This window comes from Cyprinodon variegatus, unplaced genomic scaffold (assembly GCF_000732505.1).
Source record: "Cyprinodon variegatus isolate N-32 unplaced genomic scaffold, C_variegatus-1.0 Scaffold67, whole genome shotgun sequence".
Taxonomy (NCBI): Eukaryota; Metazoa; Chordata; class Actinopteri; order Cyprinodontiformes; family Cyprinodontidae; genus Cyprinodon; species Cyprinodon variegatus.
In genome coordinates, this window is record NW_015150520.1 from 806,646 (window position 1) to 819,361 (window position 12,716).

Here is a 12,716-nt window from a genome sequence, read left to right on the forward strand (position 1 = left end):
GTTTTATACTGTATTCTCTCCCACTCCACTCGGCACATTGTCAACATTGGTTTTTCAACACACTAATAAAGTTGTCAACATAAATCCCACCAGCACTGTGGACATTCCACACCTCCCGGCCACCGTAGAAAAATGATATTGCTTCTATGCAAGGCTAAAAAGAAAGCTCTTCGGTTCCTATTAATAAGAATGTGTCCTTGCACTTATGGAAACTAAATAAGATATATATTCTAACACTTCAATGAAGCATACAACTAAAACATATTTCTGCTTTCTTAATATTAATTGTTGAGTATTATCATGCAGACAGAGGATCATGTATGGTAATTTAAATTTATCAAATAGATTATAATTGTTCCAGTTATTTATATTTGAATCTGATTAAACATGCCGAAGACAGAACTAGTCTTTCAGCCTTTGCTTAGGGGCCCCCGTTCTCTTAGGGGCCCTGTCACTGACACCTGGTAGGCCCCCTTCGCAATTGTAGACTAGGACGTCTGATTGCAGATGTAATGGTGTGAAAATTTCCTCTTAAAATCCACCTGATTTTAGGATGACTGACTGGAACTTATCTATTCCCCAAGACATGCCAGATTTCAACATGATGGTGAGCCGTTTAAACATGACACCAAGAGCAAAGCAGACAGTGGTACTTTTAATTACTATGTTAATAATTGTGTATAGTTCATTAGACGGTTGGTAAAAAAAATATATATGTTTCAAACCACAATAGAGATCTTAAAAGAATAATGTGTTTGAGTATTTTATTTTTTACACTACGACTTGGAAATTATGGGTAATCAAGTGTGTTGTACTTCATATGGGGACCACCCAGATAATGTTGCTTACGGGCCTATTGTTGTGTCGTTACGCCATTGTTGTAAATACAACACTGCATGTTGCATAACACAAAGGCGAGGCCAGCCATTTTGTGCAGGTGCAGAAACCATTCAGCCATCAGTTCTGTTGGAACTGGCCAATAGGAACACGGGCCCGCCATGACGCATTTTTCACAACAGAGAAACATTCTGAATCGTGAGAAACAAACACATTTTTGAGAGAGAAATCTGTTTTTGTCAGGCAGTTTTTTTTTCAGATGAAGACAATTAAAAATGTATGCTAATTTAAGACAATATTTAATTTGGGACAACCTATAACCAATTTTAAACATTGTTTTTCCATTATATAATTAATAATTAAACAGCTTTTTAGCTCAGGTTTGCAGGAAAGCACATTATAGCTAAAATCCATTTCTATGTTTTTTATTGTTTCAGCTTATTATTAAAGGTATAGTGGAGGATTTCCCCAACTTTTTGAGAAGACACGCCCTCTCCACTTACTTTCCAAAAGAAGATATGCCTTTTTCCCACTATGTCAAACTCACCACCGGTAAGTAAAAATGAGGACCAAAATGTGGGATGGCCTTACCTAAACATATCATCAGAATGATTGACAATTAGGAGGACCACTTATTTTGATGATCCACCCAAAGAAAGAACATCCTCCACTATACCTTAATGTTCATGTAGACTTTTCATTTTGTTAGTGTGATTTTGCCTTAGCATAGAAATATTGCCTTTTTCTCTAAACCGTTGCTAAAATACTTCACAAAAACAATTTTATTTGTCTGTTTTTTTTCTTCGAGCATCGATGACTTTTGTGAATAAAAACATGCGATTTTACTTCTGCAGAGGTGCTAAATAAAGTTTTCCTTGCTTGGAAAATAACATATTTGGTGCCTTCATCCCTTTCCATATTTTTAGAAACAGCTATGTTGCTTGAAGCCTTACCTGTTACATACATATTTTTGAACTGTGAAAAAATCTGTCAATAATTTCACATTATTACAAAAAATAAATTAATCTTTAATGTGTAAAAGGCTTTATTCAGGTGATCAGTGAAATGCACTGTCTTACAATAAGGCCCGATAACTGGGGTCAGTATCATCCAAAATCATTAGTTACAGCCCTTCACGTCAGTCTTAAGTATTCCAGCAGATGTAAAAGATGTAGCTAGAGTTACCAAACAAAGACCAATCCCAGTAATCAGAGGAAAGGACTGTCTAAATGTAAAGCGTGTCTTCTAGCACCAGGACAGGAACTGGCACTTGGAGCCGATCTGGGAGTGGCCAGCTCAAACACAGTCCTGCCAAGTTGGCCTTTTGGCTTCGAAACAGTGATGTTTGTGGCTTTTGAAACAGAGTGGACATGCTCATGAGGATGCAGGTGTGTGTGGTTGTGGTGATGATTGTCTGGGTGCCCACTAGCTGCTTGGGCATGGGCCTGCTCCTCCACAGTGGAAGCCTACATAAAAAAAACAAAAAGAGTTCAAAATTCAGCTTCTACAATTTATTTAGTGAAATATTTTTATACACACCCTTCTTTTTGGGGAATTAACTTTTTTCTTCTTTTCCAAATTATAATAGATCAATTAAAACTACAAGCAGTTTGAAAAAAGTGTGGAGTCATGTTTTTGGATTGTTGAGGTACAGCTCAACTCAACTCAACTTAACTCAAACACAAACATACACCCCTGCTAATATTTATCTTAGCAACAACAAACTTTTTTTTGTGATCAAAAAGGCAAGTCAGCTAGGTTAAAGCTGCCCTTGAGGCCAGTAGTCAGCCCATTTAATCAGTTACAAAACCAAGTTTGGGTGGATATATATGGGATAGTTTTTTTTCTGTCTGAACAACCAGTTCTTTCTGCCATCTGAACTAAACTGTTACTCTTAGATTAAAAAGCCTTGGTTTAGAACAACACTGGAAACAGCTTTTGGACCATGGTCAGCTCGAAGACCCTGCCACAACGATCACTAACATAGTGGTGTGAAGTAGGACGGTTACCTGAAACTTTTTAAATGTACTTCAAAACAAAGTATAGAAGATAAAAGTAGAAGGAATTTGGTAGAGCGAGCTTGTGTTCAGGTTGTGGAAAGGCCTACCCAAATCTCTGACATCAACACTGCAACTAGTTTGTGGACTGTGATTTTTCTTTACTTCCTGCAACTAGAAATGCAGTTGGAAGTTAACTAAATAGCTAGAATCTGGTGCAGTGAATCTTTTCCCTGATCATATAAGTAGAACAAACTAACACATCACTTAATCAAATACAAAAAAAAAGCTAATTTAAAATGAATTAATACCATTAATATGGCTCAGACTAGCTTGTGGATAAGGTGTAATAGGCAGAGGGAGTTACAACCTAATATCAATCAGGATGTTTGTATATGTTTGAGGTTGTGAAATAATTTACTCCATAAATAAAAACCAATTTGTCATTAACTTGAAACATATTGTTTTTGAAACATCACCCCTTTTAATTTCTCCACCATGGGATTCAAACATTAAACCTCCGCAGAGAGAAAAGCTCATCAAAGGACATGAGTTGGATAAAAGAGTGATGAAAAGGGTCCCTGGCACTTTTTTCTCTAGAAATTGTTGATACCAAATTTCTATAACAAGATTGAGATAAAAGTCTCAAATATGACGTGTAAAATTTTGTCAAAATATCTGTAAAAATGATCAATGCAAATACCTGTGGTTCATAAATCTCACATTTCACATCAACAGATTCGTGTTTTCGAAAGAAGCTTTCAGGGTCTCCAACAGGGCTCCCAGAATTAAATGTTTCCTCCAAAGTCACATGTGAGCCTGTACAGAACCCCTTGTGCTAAAACAGAAGTTAAGAATAGTTAGTATGTCATTTTTTATCCATCAATAAAGTATTCAGCTGTTGCAAAAGTAGATTCTAAGATAAACATGTAATAAACGCTACTTAATCTTAAAAAAACATCACGTTTCAAGTTAGTTGCTATTGTCACACAGTTTAGAGCTCTGATCATTAATTTAGGGTGAATGTTACAGTTGGAGTGGCACCGGTCAAATATCACATTAAAGTTCACAACCTATGTAATAGTTGGTCAATGTAGCTACTTTACAATTTTAGTGTTGATATATGAAGTTCTTTGTCATGGTTTTGGTTATATTGTGCTTTGCTTTGCTCTATGTTCCCTACTTTTGTTGGTTTAATTCCTTTTTTTTTGTAATTTCTAGATTTATGTTAGTTCTCATGTTTTTCTGTTCTCTGTTGCCCTCTTGTGTGTGTGTGTGTTCCTTTCCCCTTGGCTCCCTCGTTGTCTCCTCTCACACCTGCTCCTTGTCAGCTCGTTAGCCCTCCCTTTGTCTCTGTCAGCTATATATGCTCTCCCTCTGCTCTCACTCTTTGTTGGTTCTGTGTTGTTGCTGGTCCTGTCGTCACTGTTGTCCTCTCACCTCGTCTCTCCCTGGCTTTTGGTGCGCGTTTCCCTTGATGTCTCCGTGATTCTGGTCTGTGTAACATTTTAAGTTGTATTTTTGGATTTTGCCCCCCCTATTGTTTGTGTTACCATTAAAAACACCAAGAAATCACCTCTGCCTCTGCATTTGGGTCCTCTAAACCACAACCAAGACGTGACATTCTTGATCTTTATTCTGGCAGCTTCTTAAAAGGTCCAGAAGAGTGTTTCACAATCTTTGCCTTATTTTTCCATTAAATAAAAAAAAAAAACATTTTTGTTCATGGCTTATCATGTAATGTCTGTTTTTATAAATAGTTAGGGACCAAGTACAAAGCAGAAAAAGTATCCTTAAAAAAAGACCTTATCTGTCTACAGCAGATGAACAGAAAGAGAAAAAAAAATAATTCAGCAATGAGAAGGAGTTGATCTAAAAGACAATTTACAAATTTCAATATTCAAACAACTCTAATTTAACATTAAATATGTTACTCACTGCAAACTGACAGTTCATTGGTCTGCAATTATTCAGCTCACTGACATCAGTTTCTTTTGAACACTCTGTTTCCAGAACAGTGAACTCTACAAAGTAAGCTGGTCCAACAACCCACTGAAAAAAAACACATAAAAATCCTGTTACAAAAATGAACATTCATAATAACTTTACTGAATTTTAAAGTGAAAAAAAAAAAAAATATTTGCCAATAATTGTTGTAGATACTGCAGCCAAACCTTTCAGACAGCTATTTGTAAAAACAAAACACCACAACATTTGAAAAGCACCAAAATCGTGTTGTCTTGGGCCATTTTAAAATGCACTGAAATTTGAGATTGTAACATGATAAGATGCAAAAAACCCTCAAGAATAGGAATACTTTTTCAAGAAACATATGTTAATTTAGTCTTGATCTAAATAGTAATCTGATTTGTAAATGTATTAATGTCCAGGTGTTTCTTTTTACCTGTGAGCTGGCTTTTGTAATGTTTTCTAAAGCAAAGTAGTTGGCAAGTCGACTCTCCTTATTAAACTTCTGCAAAGAGAGCTTGGCCGTCTCCTTGATTACTGGGTCATTCAAGTTGACGGCTGTGGGACAATCCGGGCACCGGTGCACGATAGAAGTAGCTGCAACTGAACACAAGGATTAAAAGGTGCAAAAGAAACCACATGCAGCCCGGCGACATGAGATCACTTCTAAAAGATTACCGTATTTTTCGGACTATAGAGTGCACCTCACTATAAGCATTAGATTTTTTGAAAAAACTGGAAACGTACATTTTTTTTTTTATATACTCTAATAATCCCAGAGGGAAATTACTTCTCTGCATTTAACCCATCCCCTTGGGGAGCAGTGGGCTGCCATTGTGAGGTGCCCGGGGAGCAGTGTGGGGTTAAGTGTCTTACTCAGGGAGCCAGAGTGGCAGTCTCGGGGGTCAAACTCCCAATCTCAGGATTCAACGCCCTATGCCCTAACCACTAGGCCGCCATATACATACAGCTCTTATGCTGAGAAATACCTGATGCGTATTCCCTGTTGCGGGAATACGCACCCTGAACTCTCGGACACTGATGACAAAACAGAAGAGAATATGAACTATAGGGGAACTTTTAAACATGGTCTTAATGTTTTCATATTTCTAATGCATGGTTGCCCTAAAATTTAGAGTTATGGTGGACAGATGAATTCGAAGGAATATGATCTTTACTAAATCGGGGACACATTTTAGTCGATATGCTACAGGCAGTGTCCAATGAATATATTCTCTGCTCAGTAGATAGCATTTCCCGTTTTTACTATCAACACCATTCTATATAATATATATTTAAAAGTTCTCTTTTTCGTTCATATTTCAATCCGTTTTCTCATCAGTGTGCGAGAGTTTAGGGCGATGCACACTCCTGCGACAGGTAGGGTGGCCATTTCTATAGCACCAAAAAGGAGGACATTGTGCGGCATATCAATAAATTACTACGGTGTACATAAGAATCGGGTAAAGTCACATTTATAGTACAATTCTTAGTAGTTTAAAGAGGATGCTTGTGTAGCTGAATAGAACAAAGTATTAAAGAAATGTAAAAAAGAATTGGTTCCCACCATTTGTATTTATTTGAAACATTGTGGTGTTTAAAAAGTGACCACCGAGATGAATCTTCAAAGTGCAGAATACCACAAAGAATAAGATGTGTGGACTTAATATATTATATATTAATATATTTTTAAACAACAAGAGATTGTAGAAAACACATTCAGCTGCTCTAAATGTATACCGTAGCTTTATTTTTAAGAGCCTCAGTGTTTTGGGAACTAATCTTAAGTGTCTGTGTGTGCAGCAGACCTGTCTTTATTGTCATTCCTTTAGCTTTGGGCGAATCACTGAAATCCCCTTTCACGTCACAGTCTACACTTCGGTAGGACTAGTATAGTCCACCTTGCATCTCTGCACAAGTTATTTTAGCATCCAGGGATGACAAAACTTAATGTAAAAGCCAACAATGAAGAGTTCGCTTCAAAACAGTAATAGCTTCTAATGAAAGATGGGTATGCTGTTTAATAACTCTAAAGGAGTTGAGCCCCGTCTCTTCATTAGTTTGGCAGCTTTAATGCAGCAACTAAATGTCAATATGTGTGAATTCAGGAGATGTGCTCTTAGGCCCCGTCCACACGAAGTCAAACCCTGGCCTAAACGCATAAATTTTTCATCAAACCAGCCTCTCATCCATACGAAGCCGGCGTTTCGGGGGTCTGTAAACAATCTTTTTTTTATTAAGCCTTCATAGTGGGAAGATTTTGAAACGCCGTTTTCGCGTTTCCATCTTTAAGCTCTAACCGCATTTTTTTTCTTACACGCATGCATCATAGCGTCGCCTCTAAACACGCATGCGCGACACAGTATCACAACAACAATGGCGCCGTACTGTGTTGAATGGTTGCTGCTCATGCTACTCACCCTGCTGTCGGGCTTACAACAGAATCTTCTTCTTCTGGAATATCTCCAGGAAGAACAGAGCAATATAGACGACATAATTCATCACCTCAATTTGACTGAACCACGAAAATGGACCCGCAGGGCCATTTTCCAGTTTTCTGGTTTGGTTGTTGTATAAATATTACTGCGCATGCCCAACATTTCGTTGCCTGTTTTCGCCTATTTTTGCTTTGGCACCACAGCGCCACTTACAGGCCTGGCATACATTTTGCAGCGTTTTCATGCATTCGTGTGGTCGATCACATTCATTTTACGTCTACGTCTTTATGACAAACGTTCTGGAAAATATTAGCGTTTCGTGTTCGTTTTGACTTCGTGTGGACGGGGCCTTAGTCGTGCCTGCTGCTAACATGTTCTTGTGCCAAATTAAAATTTGCCCCTTGTTCTTTCATTTCCAGCTTTGACTTCCCCCTCTGGCGATTAGGAAAAATCCACAGAGAAGCCGCGCCTTCTTATAAGCCGCTTGGTTCAAAGCATGGGGGGAAACAGTAGTGGCTTATAGTCCGGAAAATAGGGTAGTTTAAGATCGCATTTCTTTAACACACAAAAATGAACAATGTCACCAAAGTTAAAAGTATTAGGCAAATTCCATTTTATTACAAGTGGTTACAGCAGGACAAATTTGAATGCCTTGCTCTGTTTTTCCACAAATATTTTGTACACTCCCTTTTAGTCTCACTATGCAATGCTAACTTTGCAATTTCTGTGTACGACATGAAATAAAACCTTCCCCATTAAAGCTGATTCTTATGTGAGAATACAAATGTTTTGTTTGTTATTGAGCTCTATCTTTTTATCATTCCACCTACCTTCTCGAAGGGAACAAGAGTAGCTTTCAAGTTTGACCTGAGCATCAACTTGAACAGATACCTGGCATTCTCCGTATACCTAAAGAAAACAGATACAGTTATGCATTCACTTTGCATAGACTCAATACAGCTATAGACTCAAACACTTTGCATATGTAAGACTGTAAAGTCAACATTCCAGAATTTTATCGCTGGATAATTGCAATTATTGATTTTTTTTTGGTGAAGAAATTGCTTAGCTTATGTTTATAATGTGTTTTTTCACAATTAAGCAAGTCTTAAAACTAAAACGAACCACATAAGCAAAACAAAACAAAACAAAACAAAACAAAAAAAACAAACAAACAAAAAAAAACATCTAAAACACCTGTGTTTTAGATTTATTCTCAGGTTTTGAGAATTAGAATAGAAAGCATTTTTGAAATGTTGTATCATGCATGTTAGAACAACTAAATGGACATTAGGAAATAATATAAGCTGTTAATAATGCTGTTAAAAGGACAATAAAAAAAGACAAGTCCCAGATTTCTGTCTGGTGTAGAAGCCTTTTATTTAAATGAAGTAGAATGCAAAACTGTTTTAGACTTACAGGAATATCTGAGATGTCTCTGACTTTACATTGCTTCCATGGTTTTCTGCTGACAATGTGGCATTGCGTCTCCAGCACATCAATAGTTAGGTTGTAAACTGAGCCACCATTCTCCTGGATATAAAGGTTATACAGTAGAAACTGTTATACAGTTTAAACCCAAAGGAACAGCTAGAATGGCTGACAGGATTTTCAGTGAAGCCTTATTCACAATAAACTGTTTAAACCTTTGTCGGATGATCTATCGTCAAGTAAAACAAGTAAGAACTTTGTTGCAATATGATGAATCTTCTGCAAGATGTTATGTTTTTAAATCCCAATATTTTGTCAGAATGCAAGCAAACTAGATTATTAAAGACCTATTTAGTGTAACTCCACTGCATTATTTTTGTGCAAGCATGCATTTCCTCCCCTCTAACCTGCTTCGGTGTGTGGGATAGATCATAAAGCCTGTTGAGAGTCAGGATGTATCCATCAGTCCTGTCCTGGTTGATCTGCTCCAGGGCCTCTTCTGCCACTCTCTCAGCATCTGGGTTGTTGCAGCCTTGCGATTCAGGTTTGGCATTCCCATCGTGGATCAGCAAAGCCAGTAAGAGTAACAGAAGATACACACTCATTATCTTCAGCACATACACAGTCACTCACGCACACTCTGGACTGACATTAAAATACAAAAAATTAATCCTAGTTTTTACAACGACTGTTCCGAGGGACACATAAAAGACAAATGCTGGACTTTCACCTCTCCCCTGAAGGACGAGCAAACAGCTGCTATCTACTGCATGAAAGGTCGATGCCTGGATGACTGACTGAGCAGGTCATAGTCTACTGAGTTTCAGAGGCGTTCACTCAGTGAATAAATAAATTCAAGGTATTTAACTTTTTCATTTAAATAGTTGCATAACAGACTACAATCATTTACTATCTGAGATTTTACAAGAAAATATAGAGAAAAATTATATAATTTAAAGTCTCTTTCTAGCTTTAAAATAATATTTTAAATCTGAGTCAGGCAACACAGTTAATCTTCCCACTCTAATTCTATGACAATAATCCTACAAACAGTTGTAAAATGTAACTTTTTATATGTTAGCATCAAGATCTTATTAGCAGATGGTATTTTGTGTAGTTCTTCCTGGTAAACAGCCATGTTAAAACCATCAGCTGTTTCTTTTTGTACTTATCCATCCAACTTTAAAGAGCATATTCAATTCAATTCAATTTGGTTTATTTATATCCATTTCATATTTTACTTTAGGTCACTTCTTGTTCACTCATCTGAGCACAATCATGGTGTTCTGAACTGTCTTACCTGTATGTGTTAGATGTCTTCCTAATTTTATCAAAAGTAATTTCAAATGTACAGGTAATCTTCAAGCCCTTTGTCTAAAATGATACTGAATGTTGAGGAGCAAATTCAGCCCAAAAAATATTCTTTGCACATACATTTACTTGTAGCTCTTAGAAAAACAGTTCTGTTCCAAGTCCCAATATTTTGTCAGAGAAGACTTTAGATTTACCTTTGTGGGGGTGTGGCCTTCCCAATTTTCAAAAATTGCTGGCATTTCCACAACCACATTATATGCACACAAAAAAGAAACAAGATCAATATTGTCTTTTATTGTTTAAAATGTTTATTTAAATGTGAATCCTGATTAATCTTTTTAAATACAAATCTATTTCAGTGTTTTCAGAAATGAAATGATTTGCTTTCATAGCATTAATTGGAAGTAGTTTATTTAATGTTTTTGCAGTGTATGTCCAGACTTTCTACTATTATTCATAATTTGAAAGATCGTATACAGAGGCAAAGAGAGACTTGTGGATATGTTTTAGATAGAACATTATATTGAAATCAGTGAGATAACATAAAGAGTCCCCAGTGTCTGAGATTTTTACTTTGACCATGCCATGCCATGTTATACTAAGCAATGATACATTTATTTATAAAACATTTTAAAAATAGCTGAAACAAAGTCTCTGAACATATCTAGAAACCATAAACATAGATATATAGAAGAACTAAATAATATGAAAAATAACAATGACAGATTCAATAAAACCATTTACAATAAACAACATTAACCCAAGTCCTGCTAATGTTGAAAGCCATGTTATAAACATAAATTTTAAGAGAATCAATAAAAGTATTCAAAAAGGAAACTTTCTAATGTACAGTGGAGGGTTATTCGACAACTGAGGAGCAAAGACAGAAGAGGCTACACTTCCTCTTAGCCTTTTCTTAGACCTCAGTATTTACAGCAATAGCTGCTGTTCAACAGACCATGATGACCAAGAAGAACAATGAGAATGATGAGAGCTCATAGCTCAGAGAGATACAGCAGGACAAAGTCATTCAAACATTCAGAAATAAGAACGATAAATTAACTGTAAGATACACAGGCAATAACTGTATTGACACAGAACAGAGGAGATGTGCTCTATTTTTGGAGTACCTGTTGGATATACAGCAGCATCTTGACTCATCTACAGATGACGAGCAAAAACGTATTAACTAAAAATTAAAGTCCATTACAATAATCTAAGAGGGATGTAATAAATGCAAGCTTTCTGTCAGGTCTAAGCACCTAAAACATCATACATACATACAGGGAAAGAAAGAAAGCACAGAGACAATTAATTTAGTTTTACTCGCAAGGAGAGTAGGAAGAGACTGCAGAGTTTATAAATCTCCAACCCACTCTGCCGGTCTTCAGCTATTTATTGAAGTCAGGGGATGTCCCTAATTACACAAGCTGAGGTTTAACTATGGGAAAGGGATAAAAAATTATCTTACTTTAAATCTCAGCACATATGTTAAAACAAAGAATGTGGTTGTTTTACAATTGAATTGTTCCACATGTTTAGAAACATGTGATAGAGGATGTTCAGGCCTCTTTTACAACCCAACATATGACAGAGGATGTTCAGGCCTCTTTCACAACCCGTCCATTGCATGGCCTTTATATGGAATGATCTTAAGCAAGACTTAATAAACAATGAATCACACATTATAAATCATAATAGTTCATTAGTACACAACGCATGAAATACAATCCGAGTATGAATTAAATATTTATTTATATAAACCGATCAGCATAGGTGATTACAACTGGATCTTTTAAGATCACTGTCTAATTAACAATCCAAATTAGTACCAGTGGATTTGAAATAAGCTGTTAAAAGTTCCAAGTAATTAATAATAGGTTCAGAGGGGCTGCTTGTTTCTAACACCTTCACTTCTGTTACATTTGTGTGTTTGTCTGTCTGTGTACAGGATAACTTGAAAAGTTATTAACATAATCTATGAAAATTTTTGACGTAGGTGCATCTCAGTCCAAGGACCAATCCATTAAATGATGGTGATTGTGATGGTCCACATCATAATCCAGATGTAGGTATTTTAAAAGATACTTTATCATAATTTTGGAGCAAGCAGTTCCACCCTAAACCAGAGGATGGCAGCAGTGACTATTGACAGCTTCAGCATTGGACTTAAAAAAGTCAAAAAGTATTATACTGAAGACAAAAACACAGGAAAGGTGAGCCATGCCTCGAAGTCTTGATCTGCTGATCAAACAAGAAACCAGAGTGCAGAGTGGATAAAGAATTTGAGAGCAGAACAAACACCAGAGGCTGCAGACACAATCTGTGCGTTATTTGTAAACTTAAGCAAGAATTTTAAGGAAGCTATGGTGCACCTCATGCCAAAGAATAATTCATTCAAATTTGATAATGATCCAGCTCAAGTGTGAGTTTTAGCTATAGGTGTAAATCATAATACGAGGGAAAATTCTGCTGCCGAGCTTTGCTCTCCTTGAGTGCTGTTATATTTTTGATTAAGATTTAATACGTCTAGCCAAGCGCTAGCCAAGCTTTAATATCCACAAACAGTCCAATAGGGCTGTCATAGAAAAGCCGGGCTTCTGGATTAACGGCAGATCTTGAAATCATTTGCATTGAAAATGAAAGTAATTATCTGTTCTCTTAGCAGTAGCGTTGTGGCAATAAATAAGAGAAAAGATTATAAGCCCTAAATTTGGACCGAGACAGACGG

General features: G+C 36.6%; 1 protein-coding gene across 1 annotated transcript; it reads right to left on the reverse strand.

Moving 5' to 3' along the window:
- Positions 1-1,886: 1,886 nt before the first annotated feature.
- On the reverse strand, positions 1,887-9,378 carry LOC107083022 (fetuin-B-like). Its single transcript, XM_015371954.1, has 7 exons — positions 9,079-9,378; positions 8,660-8,773; positions 8,071-8,149; positions 5,239-5,405; positions 4,773-4,886; positions 3,538-3,672; positions 1,887-2,303 (listed from the first exon to the last, which is right to left on the reverse strand). The coding sequence occupies exons 1-7, from the start codon at positions 9,274-9,276 to the stop codon at positions 2,046-2,048; spliced, it is 1,065 nt and encodes a 354-aa protein (XP_015227440.1). The 5' UTR covers positions 9,277-9,378; the 3' UTR covers positions 1,887-2,045.
- Between the last annotated feature and the right edge of the window lie 3,338 nt (positions 9,379-12,716).